The 15,396-nt window shown below is 55.1% G+C and overlaps 2 protein-coding genes and 1 long non-coding RNA gene across 7 annotated transcripts in view; 1 reads left to right on the forward strand and 2 right to left on the reverse strand.

Moving 5' to 3' along the window:
• The window catches only part of SZT2 (SZT2, KICSTOR complex subunit), a 65,492-nt gene extending 51,123 nt beyond the window's left edge, over positions 1 to 14,369 (forward strand). The window contains exons 50-71 of the mRNA XM_025395250.1: positions 46 to 213; positions 618 to 751; positions 1,384 to 1,550; positions 1,672 to 1,769; positions 1,854 to 1,986; positions 2,168 to 2,298; positions 2,425 to 2,525; positions 2,598 to 2,774; positions 2,973 to 3,240; positions 3,342 to 3,421; positions 3,506 to 3,631; positions 3,752 to 3,951; positions 6,043 to 6,133; positions 6,328 to 6,408; positions 6,491 to 6,565; positions 7,100 to 7,313; positions 7,688 to 7,841; positions 7,991 to 8,113; positions 8,221 to 8,626; positions 8,754 to 8,870; positions 10,252 to 10,320; positions 10,479 to 14,369. Of these exons, the coding sequence (XP_025251035.1) occupies positions 46 to 213; positions 618 to 751; positions 1,384 to 1,550; positions 1,672 to 1,769; positions 1,854 to 1,986; positions 2,168 to 2,298; positions 2,425 to 2,525; positions 2,598 to 2,774; positions 2,973 to 3,240; positions 3,342 to 3,421; positions 3,506 to 3,631; positions 3,752 to 3,951; positions 6,043 to 6,133; positions 6,328 to 6,408; positions 6,491 to 6,565; positions 7,100 to 7,313; positions 7,688 to 7,841; positions 7,991 to 8,113; positions 8,221 to 8,626; positions 8,754 to 8,870; positions 10,252 to 10,320; positions 10,479 to 10,622 (3,257 nt within the window). The 3' untranslated portion in view covers positions 10,623 to 14,369. The remainder of the gene's footprint in view (positions 1 to 45; positions 214 to 617; positions 752 to 1,383; positions 1,551 to 1,671; positions 1,770 to 1,853; positions 1,987 to 2,167; positions 2,299 to 2,424; positions 2,526 to 2,597; positions 2,775 to 2,972; positions 3,241 to 3,341; positions 3,422 to 3,505; positions 3,632 to 3,751; positions 3,952 to 6,042; positions 6,134 to 6,327; positions 6,409 to 6,490; positions 6,566 to 7,099; positions 7,314 to 7,687; positions 7,842 to 7,990; positions 8,114 to 8,220; positions 8,627 to 8,753; positions 8,871 to 10,251; positions 10,321 to 10,478) is intronic.
• On the reverse strand, positions 7,919 to 8,786 carry LOC112630755. Its single transcript, XR_003120931.1, has 2 exons — positions 8,245 to 8,786; positions 7,919 to 8,074 (listed from the first exon to the last, which is right to left on the reverse strand). It is a non-coding gene; the product is annotated as an uncharacterized LOC112630755 (long non-coding RNA).
• Positions 10,749 to 14,107, reverse strand: HYI (hydroxypyruvate isomerase (putative)). 5 transcript variants are annotated; one of them, XM_025395294.1, is made up of 8 exons: positions 13,739 to 14,107; positions 13,540 to 13,651; positions 12,355 to 12,469; positions 12,085 to 12,163; positions 11,947 to 11,996; positions 11,793 to 11,862; positions 11,573 to 11,689; positions 10,749 to 11,457 (listed from the first exon to the last, which is right to left on the reverse strand). In XM_025395294.1, coding segments are annotated over exons 1-8 (744 nt in total). In that variant the 5' UTR covers positions 13,938 to 14,107; the 3' UTR covers positions 10,749 to 11,455. The 5 variants fall into 5 exon arrangements, with proteins under 5 accessions (XP_025251079.1, XP_025251072.1, XP_025251062.1 ...); XM_025395287.1 differs by having other exon boundaries at positions 11,555 to 11,689; XM_025395277.1 differs by having other exon boundaries at positions 10,749 to 11,689; positions 13,739 to 13,984.
• Positions 14,370 to 15,396: the final 1,027 nt, after the last annotated feature.

Raw genomic sequence — 15,396 nt, forward strand, 5'->3', positions numbered from 1 at the left:
GGTGGTGAGTAGAGGGGGATCTAGGGTCCCCTGTTCTCCTTCCAGCTCAGAATGGGGCCCCACGGCTTCGACTGGATGTGTGGGAAAAGGGGAACATTAGTATTGTGCAGCTGGAGGAGAAGTTCCGAGGAGCAGCTCGCCAGGCCCTGGCCGATGCCATCATCGAGCTTCAGCTGCTGCCAGCTTCACTATGTACAGAGGACACACCCTCAGGTACGCAAGTCAAGAGGTCCTTGGGGTCCAGAGAATGTCACAGATCCAGGCAGGACAGTGTGGCAGGTGAGGGTACAAAGATGGGGTTTAGGGGAAGCATGACAGAAAACTACTACATCAGAATCACTTACTTACAGTTGTCCATGAGCTTGTCTGTGCATCATCCAGGTGCTACACTGGCAGCAGTGAATGGCTGCAGCTGCTCACCCACTTAGATAGGGCTGTTGCATCAGAAGCTCACTTCATACTAACACATGCGGTTGCACACTATCAGTTGTATATACTGTCATTCACTGATAGGTAGAGTAGGAGGCAGGTCACTGTCATACCAGTCTTGAGATTCAGTTTTCTGGAATGGGGATTGATGATCAGTGATGGGTGTCTGTAATATCTGGTGTCCACAGGAAGTCTCAGGAATGGATCGTTGGAAACTAAGAGCTCTGCAGGCCGAGCTAGCACCTTTCCCCCTGCCCCTGTCCCTGGAGAGCCTGTGACTCCACCCAGCAAAGCTGGCCGGCGTAGCTTCTGGGATATGCTGGTAATGGGAGGAAGTGGTGAAGTGGGCATCTACCTTTCTGCCTGCCTCCTAGCTCCTCTTACACTCCCTCCTGCCTCCCAGTCTCCTATAGGCCTTGCCACAGTCTCCTTTCATATGAAACTGCTCTGTCCTGCCAGACACCATGGCATGTACCTTTAGTCCCAGCTCCTCAGGAGGATGAAGTAGGAGGATTTTGCTTCAGGCCAAGGTTCAAGGCTGTAGTACGTTGTGATCATGCCTGTTAATGGCCACTGCACTCCAGCCTGGGCAACATAGAAACACTCTCTTAAAAACACAAAACAAAAACTGCTCTGTCTTTTGGACTGGATTTTGCAGAATGTGGCAGTTCTCACTGATGTAGAGGGAGCCTTAACTTACTATGTGCCTTCACTTCCATTTTTCTTGTCGGATCCTCACAACAGCTTGCAAGATAAGTAGAGCTTTTACAGTGAGGAAGGTGAGGCTCAGGAAAGTTAAGTAACCTGCCCAGGGCTCCTTAGCCTGCCCCTGGGGAAGCCAGGGTCTGAACCCAGACCTCTGAACCCTCCTAGCTCACTGCTGTTCCATAGTGCGTCCATCCCACACCTTTCCTCTTCCCAGTAGCCCTTCCTCATTCACTGCATTGCCCCCAGAGTAAAACAGAATGTGGGGATTTGGGTTCCCCCAAAACAACTGATGACATTGTCCTGGATCGGCCAGAAGACACTCGGGGCCGGAGGCGTCACAAAACCGAGAGTGTTCGGACTCCCGGTGGAGCTGAGCGGGCACCGGGCTCAGATTCTGGAGCCCAGAGACAAAGGTGTGTGTGGTGGTATTGTGCCCTGGGAGAGTATGGGCGTGAAGTCACAGATAGCCATGGTCTGTATAAACATACAAGTGTCATGTATGGACATGAGGCTCTTACTCCCACTGTCTTTCAGACGCCGGACCACACAACTAGAAGAGGGTGAGGTGGGGACCCTTCATCCTGTGTTTGCCCGTGCTGCTCGGCGCTGGATGGAGTTTATGGTTCAGATTGGTGAGACCCCAGCCTCCCCTCCCATCCCTCAACCCCAGCCTGGTCTCCATCCTGCAGCTTCATAGTGACTCCTCTGCCTCCCAGGTTGTGCCTCAGTGTCCAGAAGCTCCACCCACATGGTGTCCCGGTTCCTCCTTCCATCCATCCTGTCTGAGTTCACCGCACTAGTCACCTCAATGGCTGGAGACACCAGTGTCCGCATCTTTGAGCAGCGTTTGTGAGTGTAGATCCTATAGAATTGAAGGGAACTCCCCTAGACTTGCTAAAATCTGGGCCTATAGGAAGCCAAACCAGAGGAAACTGAGCTAGGAGAGGTGGAAACAAGGTCCAGGGAGGTGAAGACTAGGCCAGGGAGTGGTGTCATGGATGGCCTTTCTGTCTGCCCTCCCTTTCAATAGGGGTTCAGAGCCAGAGATCTTCAGCCCTTGTTCCCCTGGGCAACTGGGCCCCTCTCCCCGCCCTGCAGCTGAGCGGTGTCTGCTGCTTCTGGGAAGGAACTTCTTGCAGTGGAGGAGACCAACACAGCAGGGTGAGGGCATGGCCTGTGGGGGTAGGCTAAGAATAAGTGGTAGGGTCTCTAACCTTGCAAAGGGGAGGGTGGGATCAAGGGGGATCTGTTCCCAGGCCCCTGTTGTGCCCCTCCCCCATCCTGTAGCTGCCAAAGCCATGCAGCGCTTCGAGCCAGGAGGTGATGGGAGCTCAGGGCGAAATGCTCCCCGTCAGAGGCTCTTGCTACTGGAGGTCGTGGACAAGAAGGTACATATGGGCCAGGGACTGGGTGGGAAGAGGGGTTCCATAATCTCACTGACCCTGACCCCCGACCTCCAGCTACAGCTGCTGACCTACAACTGGGCTCCAGACCTGGGGGCAGCATTGGGCCGAGCACTGGTTCGCCTGGTGCAGTGGCAGAATGCACGAGCCCATCTCATCTTCTGCCTACTCAGCCAGAAGCTTGGACTCTTCCATCATTATGGCCAGTTGGACTTCCCTGTGCGAGACGAAAAGGTGCCTGCTGCTGTGGCTCTTCCTATAGTTTTGGCTACTGAGGGGTCAGTTAAAGGAAAAACCAGCTCAGAAGCTGGAAAGATGGGACAGACTGAGGGCAGAGGTAGTGGGGAGGGAGTCTGAGAGAGGAAGCCATGGGATGAGAGAGAGCGTCCGAGGGCAAAGGCTGTGAACCCATTGCAATGCTCTGTCTCTCAGGAGCCAAACCCATTCCTGCTGCCAACCATGGAAGTGGAGACCCTCATCCGGAGTGCAAGTCCCCCGCTGAGCCGTGAGCAGGGCCGGCTGAGTGGGTCCTCTCGTGGTGGGGGTCCCCTTCCCCTGGACACATTCCCCTTTGACGAGGCCCTAAGGGATATCACGGCTGCCCGCCCCAGCTCCATACTTGGTCCTGTGCCCAGACCTCCTGATCCTGTCACCTACCATGGACAACAGTTCCTAGAGATCAAGATGGCAGAGCGCAGAGGTGAGGGTACTGGGACAGGCAGCGGGGACAGGAAATCTGTGGAGTCTGGGAGGAAGCGGGTGACAATGCCTGGGGCTACTACTAATGCCTTCAACCTTCAGAGCTGGAACGCCAGATGAAGATGGAAAACCTGTTTGTAACCTGGCAGCAGCGTTCTACTCCAGCCACCATGCCCATCAGTGTGAGTGACCCCAGCTTGCATCTTCCTTGAGGATCTCTGATCCTGCCCCGTCACTGCGTCATGCTCACTGCCCTGTTTCCCCAGGCTGGAGAGCTGGAGACCCTGAAGCAGTCATCTCGCCTGGTGCATTACTGTGCAACAGCCATGCTCTTCGACCCAGCTGCCTGGCTGCATGGGCCCCCAGAGACCTCTGGACTCCCTGAGGGGCAGGTGAGGCTGACTCCCAGACTTCTAGGAGACCTTTGCTTACCCCACAGCGACCCCCCCTCTTCCATCCCCAGCAGGATGGTTGACAGTGGGGAGAATCTTCCTTGATCTTTACTCTCACAGCGGCGCCATCGCCCTGAGTCAGGGTCTGGGAGCCGAGAGGCCCCCACAAGCTGTGAATCCTTGGATGTGTCGCCCCCGGGAGCCCGTGAGGAGCCTTGGCTGAAGGAGCTGAGCTTGGCTTTCCTGCAGCAATATGTGCAGTATCTGCAGAGCATAGGTTTTGTGCTGGTACCACTGCGGCCCCCCTCACCTGCCCGCAGGTGAGCCCGTCCCTGCTTTCCCTTCTCTCTTCTCCTGTACTGCAAGTGGGGCCCCACAGACCCTTCCTCCTTTTACAAGGTCCTATGTTGACAAGTCGGGCTGGGCCCGTGCATGTTCATCCCACCAGGCTCGCACACGTGTGAGGGTTTTGGATACTTTCACACAGCCCTCGGACGTGTCCTGCAGAACTTGTATGCTTTGTGGAACTCATGATGACACTTGTACACAGAACTGTGTCCATTCTCACAAAGCTCATGCCCACACATATCTTGTACACTTACACACTTGCATACATCTCCCCATGTGAATTTTTTTTGGAGATGGAATCTCGCTCCGTCGCCTAGGCTGGAGTACAGTGGCGCAATCTTGGCTCACTGCAACCTCCACCTCCTGGGTTTGAGCAATTCTTGTGCCTCAGTCTGCCAAGTAGCTGGGATTACAGGTGCACACCACCCTGCCTGGCTAATTTTTTGTATTTTAGTATAGATGGGGTATCACCATGTTGCCTAAGCTGGTCTTGAATTCCTCAACTCAGGCAGTCTACTCACCTCAGCCTCCCAAAGTGCTAGGATTATAGTTGTGAGCCATTATGTCCGGCCTGCACATGTAAATCTTGTACATACTCCTAAGCCTCTGGATCTAGGCCTTAATGATTCCTGTCCTGATCATCCCACTGACCTCTCCTGAGATTTGATGTGGTTCTTGGCCCAGGGAAGTCCTTTTCTCACCAAGGACCTCTATGCTAGGCCTACTTGCATCACTGTCCTTGGCCTGTTCTTGGTCATGTTCACCCACTGGCCAGTACTGACAGGTCTGAGTCTTGGGAAGTAGGCAGCCCCTCTGTCACCACCTCCATTTCCCCTGAGCGCAGGGACAACTCTGCAGCCACCTTTTCATCCACGATTAAATCTCAGATTCCCATGGTTGTGGCCCGTGCTCTATGTTCCTCTCCAGATTCTGTGTTCCCTGCCCTTTCCCAGTAGCTGTATGCGAAAAATGAGCTGTTCACCTTACACACAGCTACTTTTGTGTCTCCAGATTTGTGAGTTTATCAAGGCATGTTCTCCCTCCTCTGTTTTCAGTTAGAACCTTTTCAAGCCAGTAGTCCAGAAAGCCAGTTCTAACTCTCCCATGTTTCTGTGCCCAACTCTCCACTCCCCAGGTTTCCCTCTCTTCCAGGCATCAGGAAGAGAAGGCGTGCCTGCCTCTCCCGTGATCCCATCTCAGGCCAGGCTGGCCCCTCCTACCCTGGGGAGGAGCTGCACAGCTTGCTGCCTTGACAGTTCCCAGCTCTAGGAGCTTGTCTAAAGGACTTTAATTTGCACACTTGCCATCAGTTATGCTCTTCCCCCCAAATCTGAATTCCTTTTTAAAACAAGACACTGAGTTAAAAAAAAAAAAAAGTTTCTGCAGCAAAATTTAAAGCCAGGCCTTCCCTTCCCGCCAATCTTTAACAATCACTAAGTCTTGTCCCAGTTTCCTTGAGGTTTAAATGGGACACTTTTTCCGCCAGAGGTTTTGACCCCCAGCAAGAATTCTGGGAGTTTATAGCCCCTTGGCGTGAGTGGGTCCCCCTGACCCCTTCTGTTCTGTCCCTTCTTCCCAGTCCTTCCCCTGCTTCCCTTCTCCCCTATCCTCTGCACTAAACTGTGATGAGCAATATGCCTCTTAAAGCCTGGAACTGCCATCCCACAATCAAAAGACAGCAGCTTTTCCCTCTCAGAGGAAGGTACCTAACCAGGCATCAAGCATCTCCTTGAATTTTCCTAATCAAATCGTAGACATGCATCACCCTCCCCCTTCTCTCTCCTGCCCAGCACGCACCCTCTCAGTAGCAGAGAGGCTTAGACTCCACCTCCCCACTGAGCACTGTTTTTGCCTCCCTTGAAGCAGCAGCTGCTGTGGAGAAAGCCTGGCCCTGCAGTCTAGACCTGGACTCCAGGCCCAGCCTTGCCACTCACAGTGGCACCTTTGTGGGCCTGTTTCCTCCCCTGCAAAATGATTCCATGTAAAACGGATTCTGGATCTGATCACCGTGACTGCATGCCACTTGCCTGCCTCATCCTCTTATCCCTCCTCCTCTTCTACAGCACCAGCCGGCCACGGGCCATGGCTATCCTTGGAACAGAGGGTCGAGGCTCCTTCTCCTGCCCTAAAACCAAGACTGATGGGAGCCCCAAGGTAACTTGTCATATAATGGTAAAGTTACTGATGCTGAATTACTTTCCCATGGCCTGAGGTCATTGACCCTGAGTGATGTACCGAGGTCACTGATCCCAGACTGACACCATTAAAGTCAGGATCTAAGGGACTTCCACCCTACTGATTCGAGGCTGGTGAGCCCCCAATCCTTGCCCTGTTTTTCCTTTCTTCAGAGTACTAGCTCTCCAGTAACCACCTACCACCTGCAGCGGGCACTGCCTGGCGGCATCATCCTCATGGAACTGGCATTCCAGGTAAGCAGGAGGAGCACTGAGTGGAGAGAGCCAGACCCACCTGTCTCTTGCCTTCCTGATCTCATCTTCACCTTCCCTCCAGGGCTGTTACTTCTGTGTCAAACAGTTTGCCCTGGAATGTTCCCGAATCCCAATGGGGCAGGCTGTCAACTCACAGGTATGTGGATGAGGTGTAGGCACAGTCAGTGCACCCCAGTGTCCTGTGGGCAGCATGGCTCCATGTCTCATTTGCTGGGCAGCAGAGTAATGCAGTGGGCAGGCTGGCTTAGTGACTGATGCAGTGCTGTGGCCTGGCTAGGTCAGTGCTCATTCTGGTGAGCTGCACTCACTACCAGGCTGACCCTGTCGGTCATCCAAAGTGTGTTCAGCTGTAGCCCTGAGGCAGCACAGTGCCTGGTCTGGCCTGTAGTCATCTAGGGTCTGTGGCAGACCCTAGTGGAATCTGGGATACAGCAGAATGGCCCAGTGTCTCAAAATGGCCCTAGTTTCATGGAAGTAGTTACAATACAGTATGAAAAAGGGAGGCTAGAATGAGGAGGCCTTCCCACAGAAACCATTCTGGCAGAGGGCATTCCACTGGGCCACAGCAGCAGGGGAAAAATTGCACTTCTTTCCACAGAAGGAGGGAAACATGTATTGGGCAGCCAGTGCAGCCACACCCTAACCCTGTCTCCTGCTGCTGCCTCCCCAGCTGTCCATGCTGTTCACAGAGGAGTGTGACAAGGTGCGAGACCTGATGCATGTGCACTCGTTCAGCTATGACTTCCATCTGCGCCTCGTGCACCAGCATGTACTAGGTGCCCACCTGGTGCTGCGGCACGGCTACCACCTCACCACCTTCCTGCGACACTTCCTGGCCCACCACCCCGACGGACCCCACTTCGGCCGCAATCACATTTACCAAGGTCAGTGCCCAAGGGCAAGCCAGTGAACCCAAAAAAGAACAGGCCACAGGTGCCTCCAGGTCAGGGCTGGTGGGACTACCTCCCTGGACAAGTGGTCCCATGTTGTTAATTACCTCATGTCACACATATCATGTCCCCATGTTTCTGTCCTGTGTCTTTCTTACCAGAGTTTGGACCCCATGTCACATGTTCCCTGCCCTCTGAGTTACTTTTGTCCCATCTCAGTGTTCCACAGGAATGCAGGAGCTCCTAAGGAAAGCAGACCCACTCTGCCTGCCAGTCAGAGCTTTAAAGACTCCCATCCCTGTGCCCCACCAGATCAGTGTGTCTGTCCTAGGCTTAGTGTCTGCTGTCTCCTGTTACTTACCCCTCAGGGACATTGGAGCTCCCCACACCACTCATCGCTGCCCACCAGCTGTACAACTACGTGGCTGACCATGCCAGCTCTTACCACATGAAGCCATTGCGAATGGCCCGGCCAGGGGGCCCAGAACACAATGAGTATGCCCTGGTGTCGGCATGGCACAGGTAAGGCTGGGAGGGGCATCCAGCATGCATGCTGCAGGAGCTGGGGCTGGGACATACTTGCAGTAGGGAGACCCGTGTTTTCTTGGGCAGGGTGAGGTTTGTTTCATTAGAACCCCAGAGTTGACATCTCCCCAACCTGTCCTGCACAGCTCTGGCTCCTACCTGGATTCTGAGGGACTTCGCCACCAGGATGACTTTGATGTGTCTCTGCTTGTCTGTCACTGTGCTGCACCCTTTGAGGAGCAAGGAGAGGCTGAGCGGCACGTTCTGCGGTCAGCAGATCCCCTACCTTGAACACGCCCATTTCCCAGCCTGCTCCACCCTGCCCTGTGTGTCTTTTGCTATGACCGCCACTCTCCTGCCCTGCTCCCCACTCCAGGCTACAGTTCTTCGTGGTGCTCACCAGCCAGCGAGAGCTCTTTCCCAGGCTCACTGCTGACATGCGCCGCTTCCGGAAGCCACCCAGACTGCCCCCTGAGCCAGAGGCTCCTGGGAGTTCAGCTGGCAGCCCTGGGGAGGCCTTAGGGCTTGTTCTAGCGCCAGGACCGGCTCCTCTGTTCCCACCACTGGCTGCAGAGGTGGGCATGGCACGGGCACGACTGGCTCAGCTGGTACGGCTGGCTGGAGGGCACTGCCGTCGGGACACCCTTTGGAAGCGCCTCTTCTTGCTGGAGCCACCAGGGCCTGATAGACTGCGGCTAGGGGGGCGCCTGGCCCTGGCAGAGCTGGAGGAGCTCCTAGAAGCAGTCCATACCAAATCCATTGGGGACATCGACCCCCAGCTGGTAAGGGACTGTGGGCTCCTGAAAGAGCTGGGGTAGATGCCAGGAATTCCACTGGCAACCAGGGCAGAGAGCACAGGAATCTGAGGTGACTGGCACAGAAGACTCAGGCCTGTGGCTCCTCCCCCAGGACTGCTTCCTATCCATGACAGTCTCCTGGTACCAGAGCCTGATCAAAGTTCTCCTAAGCCGCTTCCCCCAGAGTTGTCGCCATTTCCAAAGCCCAGACTTGGGAACTCAGTACCTGGTAAGTCCCCTTGAGCTTCCTCTGAAAAGGACAACATAGCAGAAATCCTCACCAGACAGATGGCGCCCCTCAGCCTGACCAAGCAAGCTCTGCTCTGGAGGGAGGCCTAGACAGAATGGGACTCCACAGATACATGTAAAACCCTTCCAGTACCGGGCATCGAGCTACAGTATGTGATTCTCTGAGCAGCTCTGCCCTCAAAGACTCACCAAGAACACAAGCTTTGGCTTGAGATCCTGAGGGCCAGGCTCTGGAACTGACAACCCAAGGAGCTCTCAGAACTTTGTCAGTAGGCTGGAGCCCCAGAAAGGACCCCTTGGGCTTTGAAGCCTTGTTACTCAAAGTGTGGTCCACAGACCAGCAGCCGCAGTACCTGGGAGCTTGCTGAAACGCAGGCTCTCCGGCCACATCTGAGACTGCTGACTCGGGATCTGCAGGTTGTCAGTCTCCCCAGGTGATCTGTGTGCACACTGAAGTTTGAAAGCGCTGCTGTAAAGGACAGGTAGAGCTGCGGTGGTGGAGCATGGGGCATTAAGGAGCCCACAGAGATGGGCCCGGCCAGAGCTGAGGTTCAAGAGAGGAGGCGTTACGAGAGAAGATTTCAAGTAAGAAAGTAGGAGGTGGAGCCAGGTGAGGGGTCCTGCAGCACAGTGCTTGTGCAGAGGATTCATTTCAGGGTACAGGAAGGGTCTCCCAGAGAAGCCGAGGTCAGTTAGGATGAGGCTGCAGTAGTGTCAGCGGTTGTGAATAGAGGGGGGTGCCCCTGTGGGTGGTGGGAAGGCTGGAGCAGGAGTGGGTTTTGGGGAAGGGTGACAAGTCCAACCTGGGGGAAGTTGAGTCTGGGGTCCATAAGGCCCTTCACCGTCTGCAAGGTTTGTGGGTACCAGGGATTCAAGCTCAGGAGAGTCGTAGGCAGCAGCTCTGTGAACAGGTGGTAACTGAAGCCTTGGGAGAGCAAATCATCCCAGGATGGATCACTAAGCAGAGTGTTAGGGAGCAGACAGACATAAGGGGACAGGACAATCCCAGGGGTGGTCAGAGAGGAGTCCCAGGACAGGCGGCAAGGAGGTTGTGCCAGGGGTACAGCACTCTCCATTGATTGGCTTCAGCGTACCAGGCTCTGTGTGGGGCCTCCAGGATCTACTGTTACCCCTCATTCTCACGCAGCTCAGATGGGCTGATGGGCAAGCCAGCGAGGATGAGGACTGAGGCTCAATTTGGAGACATGGTTCTATGTGACCTCGGGGTACAGGCGGGGTGAGGTGTGGAGATGGAAGTAGGCCTCTCCTCATCCTCCCTTCACCTCAGGATGCCCTGTGGAAGGGTCTGTGTCACTTCGGGGGAGAGAGACCTCAGTCCCCTTCTAATCTTTTCACTGCAGGTTGTGCTGAATCAGAAGTTCACTGACTGCTTTGTGCTGGTGTTTCTGGACTCCCACTTAGGAAAGACGGTGAGAACTAGTCGGGGGCTTTGTGTCAGCCTTGTGGAAGGCCATACCCCAAATGTACGGAGCCTGCTGGGTTGGGGTGCCCACCCTTTCTGAGCCCTGCCTCCTGTCCCCACCCATGCCCTCCTCTCACCAGCGCACCCCCACCATGTTCCCCACAGTCTCTGACAGTGGTTTTCCGAGAGCCCTTCCCAGTACAGCCGCAGGACAGCGAGAGCCCCCCTGCCCAACTAGTCTCCACCTACCACCACCTGGAGTCTGTCATCAACACAGCCTGTTTCACCCTCTGGACCCGCCTCCTCTGAGAGAGTGGACTGGACCACCGCATGTCACTGTTCCTCCAATCGTGGGTCTACAAGATTGCCCGCCAGAGGCAGGACTGACCAGCCCTTCTGGGCCCCAGGGCAAGTCAGACACTGAGTGACACCAAAGGCTTTGTAACTATGTCTTGGGGGTCTGCTGCCCCAGCCTGGCTGCAGGAACTGCCCTCCTCAAACACCCACAGCCAGTGACCCATCCAGGACTTCAGAGGGTCAGGTCAACCCAAGGACCCCTTGGGCCCTTCTGGGGTACTCCTTTCTGCCCACCTGGTAGAGTCTCGGGAGTTCACACGGGGTGGCAAAAACTTACCCCCTAGAGCTCCTCTACCTGATCCTGCCCCCCAGCCTTTGACCATGGTCAGCCACCTGTGTCCCTTGAGCCCTCGGGTCTTCACCTCCCACTTGGACATCACTGCTGGACATTCCCATTGAGATGACAACTGGGTTCCAATCCCAGCTTTGCCTTTGAAGCACCTGTGGCCACTGTCAAGTCCCTTTGCTCTCAGACCCTGGGTTTCTCATCCTTTAATGAGAAGGTGGGCTCAGAAGCTCTCCCACCTCCACAGCAACCCTGGCACTGGCTTCTCAATGGGAGGGAAGCAACAGAGAAACTGAAGTGTTAGACACTATGTGTCCCCCCACCCCATAACAGAGACATAAGACAATGTTCAGCGGGTCATCTTTAATGCAGAGGAGGAGATGGGATCTCACTCGCTGTCTGGAGGCATGTGGGTGGTGTGCAGGCCCTCACTGGCCACCTCGGGGTGGCCCCGCCTATCCCAGTATGAACGTAGCCAACTCAAGCCCTCTACTGTGTCTCCTGTAGGGAGAGGGAGGCCTGGGCATCTCAGCCCACAAGGAGAAAACAGCCCCTGTCCAGCCCCTCCAGAGCTCCCTTCCCCAGGGCCACCCCTCACCTCGAGGCTGATACTCGCAGCCCACAAAGCCTTTGTAGCCTTCATCTTCCAGCAGTTGAAACAGATAGGGGAAATTCAGCTCTCCGGGGCTGCTGGGCTCCCCTCGGCCTGGGACCTGTGCCACCTGCACATGCCCTGGGGACAGATGTGGACAAATGTGGGGTCCAGGCTCCTGCCAGGGCCTGAAGAACAGATGTGGGGATTGAAAGGGTGGGAGGGCACAGGAAGCTCCTCTCACCAACAATGGGCAGGAACTCCTGGATGTTTCCTGTCAGGTTCCCATCCATGATCTGCCAGTGGAATATGTCCTGGGGAAGAGGATACTACAGTCCAAGACCCCGCAGGCCCCACCCTCCTTCCGGTCTTCAAAGTACCCCCTTTCTTCCACTTACCATTTGTAATTGGAGGTTGGGTCTTCCCACCTTCTGTAAGATGGCTGCCGCTGTAAGAGAAGCCAGGGAGGGGGCCGTGAGCCTCAAGGAGAGCACAGGAATCAAAAGGGACAGAAGGAGACAGGGCTGGGGTCATACCCTGCTGGGGCGTGTCCAGGAAGTACTGGGGGTCAGTGATGCGGGTATTGATGGGCTCCAGCAGTCCCACGAGGTCCTCCTAGCAGCATGTCGGGTGCTGTGAATAGAGCTCCTTCCCAAGTTCGTCCCCCATCAGTCAGTCACTGGTCAAGGCCCTCACCTGTCCCTCTGACCTAGGCTGGCAGCCTCACGTGCTGTCCCCACTGTGCACCCCCTCCTCCGCACACCCACAAAGACATGTAAGTACATGTGTGTTTCCACCTTTCTCACCTCAGCCAAAACCCCAGCTGCATGCCTCAGGTTCTCCAGAAAAACGATCTCCATCTCGGCTTTGACTGCTATTCGATCAGCTCCCTGGGGTACTCGGCCAGCCATCAGGTGGATCCTGTGAGGAAGATGGACTGGAGGCCTTGCCTCCCTTGGCTCTCTGCACCTCTTCCAGGATTCCCTGACTCTGCTGGCCCTTGCCTGTCTCCCCAGGTCTCCAGTCCATGGCACCTGAGCCACGATGCCCAGGCATCCCAGCACTTTTCAGAGACACTTCAGTAACGGCCGAGGGGAAGCCCTTTCCCAGACACCTCAGCGTCCACCCACCGCCCCCTGCCTCCAGTACTTTCTACCTTTCCTTCCCTCGGTCCTTCTCCTCAACCTATAACCTGCTAAATTCTCACCTTTAAAAATTATCCTGACCCTTGCTTGCCCTTCTCAGGTATTCCGTGCTGCTGTCTCTACTTCCTCTCCTTCCATCTACTACTTAGACTCTTCCCATCTTTTTTCTGCCCCCACCATTGACCAATAGTGATCCCCTCTTGCTAGTACCTTCTGAGCCTGTTTGGCCTCTGCAGGATTTGACATTTGATCAGCCCCATTTGAGCCGTCCACCTCCTCCCATCATCCCCTGATCTTATCAACCACATCCAGCTCTGAACAGACATTCCAGACCTCCCCACCCCAACAGGCTACATATATGTACAGCCTTAGGAACAGTGCTGAACACACCAGGCTGCCTCTTGCCACAGCACCCTTGCCGGGAATACTTTACCTTCTGCCCATCAAGCAATGCCCACTCCTTGAAGACAGTCCAAGCATCACTACCTGTAAGCAGCTTTCTCTGATCCAGACAGGGTTAGGTGCCTACCCCTGCTCCCACAGCTTCCTGGAATAGGGCTGTCCTCAAATGGATCACTGCATATATTTACTCTCCTATCTTCCTAGGCAGACTGAGCTCCCAGCATGGGATCCCAGCATGGGGTGAGCATGAAAGAGTGGCAAACAGACTGGCACAGGACAGATAAAATACAAAAGGCAATTTACAAAGGACCAGGACCGCAGAGGCGGATATAGGCCAGTGGGCTCAGACTTCTGAGCGTCTCAGACCTCAGGTCCTCGACTCCCTGAACCTGCGGCAGGGTCATGGGTCACAGAGGGGTGGGGCTTGGGGTGGAGGCGGGGTACCTGGGACAGCCCAGGGCCTTGGCGTATCGCACGGCCTGCTCCAGCCCCTCTCGGAAGGCCGCCTGTCTCCCGGGGACGGCCCCCAGCCCCATTTCCCCCTTCTCTTGGTCTCCTGCAGAGAGAACGGGCCTCAGCCCCCGACTCGGGCACTCCCCTGCCCGCGCCCCGTCCCCCACCAGCCTCCCGGCCCGCGGCGCACCCGGGGGCGTGTTGATCAGCGCAAGCCGCAGCCCCGCTTCTCGCGCGGCGCGCGCCAGCGCCTCAGGCGGCTCCGCGTACGGCCAGGCCACCTCGACGGCCTCGAAGCCCGAGCTGCCCGCGGCCCGCAGCCGCGCGGGGAGGCCGGGGAGCTCGGGGAACAGCCAGGACAGATTGGCGGAGAAGCGCAGCGGCGCCATGCCTGGGGAGGCCGGGCCGGGCAGAGTCCGAGGGCTCCAAAGGCGGCGGGCGGGGCGGGGCTCTCCTTGCTGGCCCTGCGAACAAACGTGCACTCTTCCGGGTTAGAAAAGCGAAGTGCTGTAAAAATCCGGGCCTTCGCGAAAAGCGCCTTCCGTGAGCGATAGAGCGAGCGCGGGGAGAGGCGAAGGGGCGGGGCGAGGGCGGCCGGAAAAGGAGCGGGGCCCGCGCCGGGAGAAGGTGGGGAGGCCGGGCTCTCGGACCTGAAAGCCGGACGCGGGACCAGAGAGAGCTGGCTGCCCGAGGGCCAGGTTGCAATGATGGGACGCGCACTTTAATACTGAGTCTTTCCTCTGTTTATAAAAATACTATCTGTTCGTTAAGCAACATTTGAAAGCTGTATAATCAAATAAAGAAGCACTTTTATACCACCAGTTATCACACCACTAGCCTGTTAGCTTTCCCGTCCAAATTTTAAAATATGCAGTTTTTTTCTTTGGAAACTGTGATCTTTCGGTATATGCGGTTTTATAGCCCTTTTTCATGGAATATTATTTTGTGAGCATTTCCTCGTGTTTTCCAATAGCCTTCAAAATCTGTGCCTTCGCTGCTCATTGTTGCACACTTAAGCAGCAAGTCATTTATTGTACTTTGTGGTTGGATATTGTGTGTGTGCGCGCGCGCTGCAAGCGCACTTTCATGCACTTCTTAGTCCCTATCTCTGACTCTTTTTCAAGTCGTTTTCTAGAGATGTCCATCACAGTGTTGGCCCGTTCACGCCGTTTGTCTTTTGCAAGGGAAACGGCACCATTGAGCAGCTATGGGTGAGCTGTCCTCTCTTAGTCTTAGCCTCAGCTGATTGGACCAGGGAGGTCATCTGATCCCAGGACAGCCAATCCATAGACTGGTCAAAGACCTCTTACTTGCGTGGTTTGGAAAGATAAGATAACCAATCAAGAGTTCAAACAAAGAAATGCTGAGAGTCAACAGGTGGTGTTGCCAGAAGGTGACTGGGCTGTAGAAACGAAATAAGACAGAGTCCTATGGTAAAGAAAAGCTAGAGCGGAAAGGAGGGGAACCAAGTCCTGTGAATAGAGGTAGCACACTGAGAAGCCCATGTCGTCCCAGGGGTGCCCAAACCCATAGCTGCCCCCAGGTCTGTGCACTTAAGGCTGGGATGCTTAGACTTTCCTGGGTTTCTTTGTCTGTATAGCATCTTAATGTTTCTTGAGATAATTTGAATGATTTTACTTTCATCTACAATAACCCACCTGATTGGGCAGGTTCTTAGGGGTAGAATTACATGGTCAAAAATAGGAACATATCTAAGTTATTGATGTCTTAAATTTCCTTTGAAAAATATAAATCTATATCCCAACAGTTCATGAGTAAACGTCATCTTGATCTATCGTCTGTGCTAACTTTGACAGAAAAGCTGAAAGTGCAACATTAGGAACACCC

This window comes from Theropithecus gelada, chromosome 1, assembly GCF_003255815.1.
Source record: "Theropithecus gelada isolate Dixy chromosome 1, Tgel_1.0, whole genome shotgun sequence".
Classification (NCBI taxonomy): domain Eukaryota; kingdom Metazoa; phylum Chordata; class Mammalia; order Primates; family Cercopithecidae; genus Theropithecus; species Theropithecus gelada.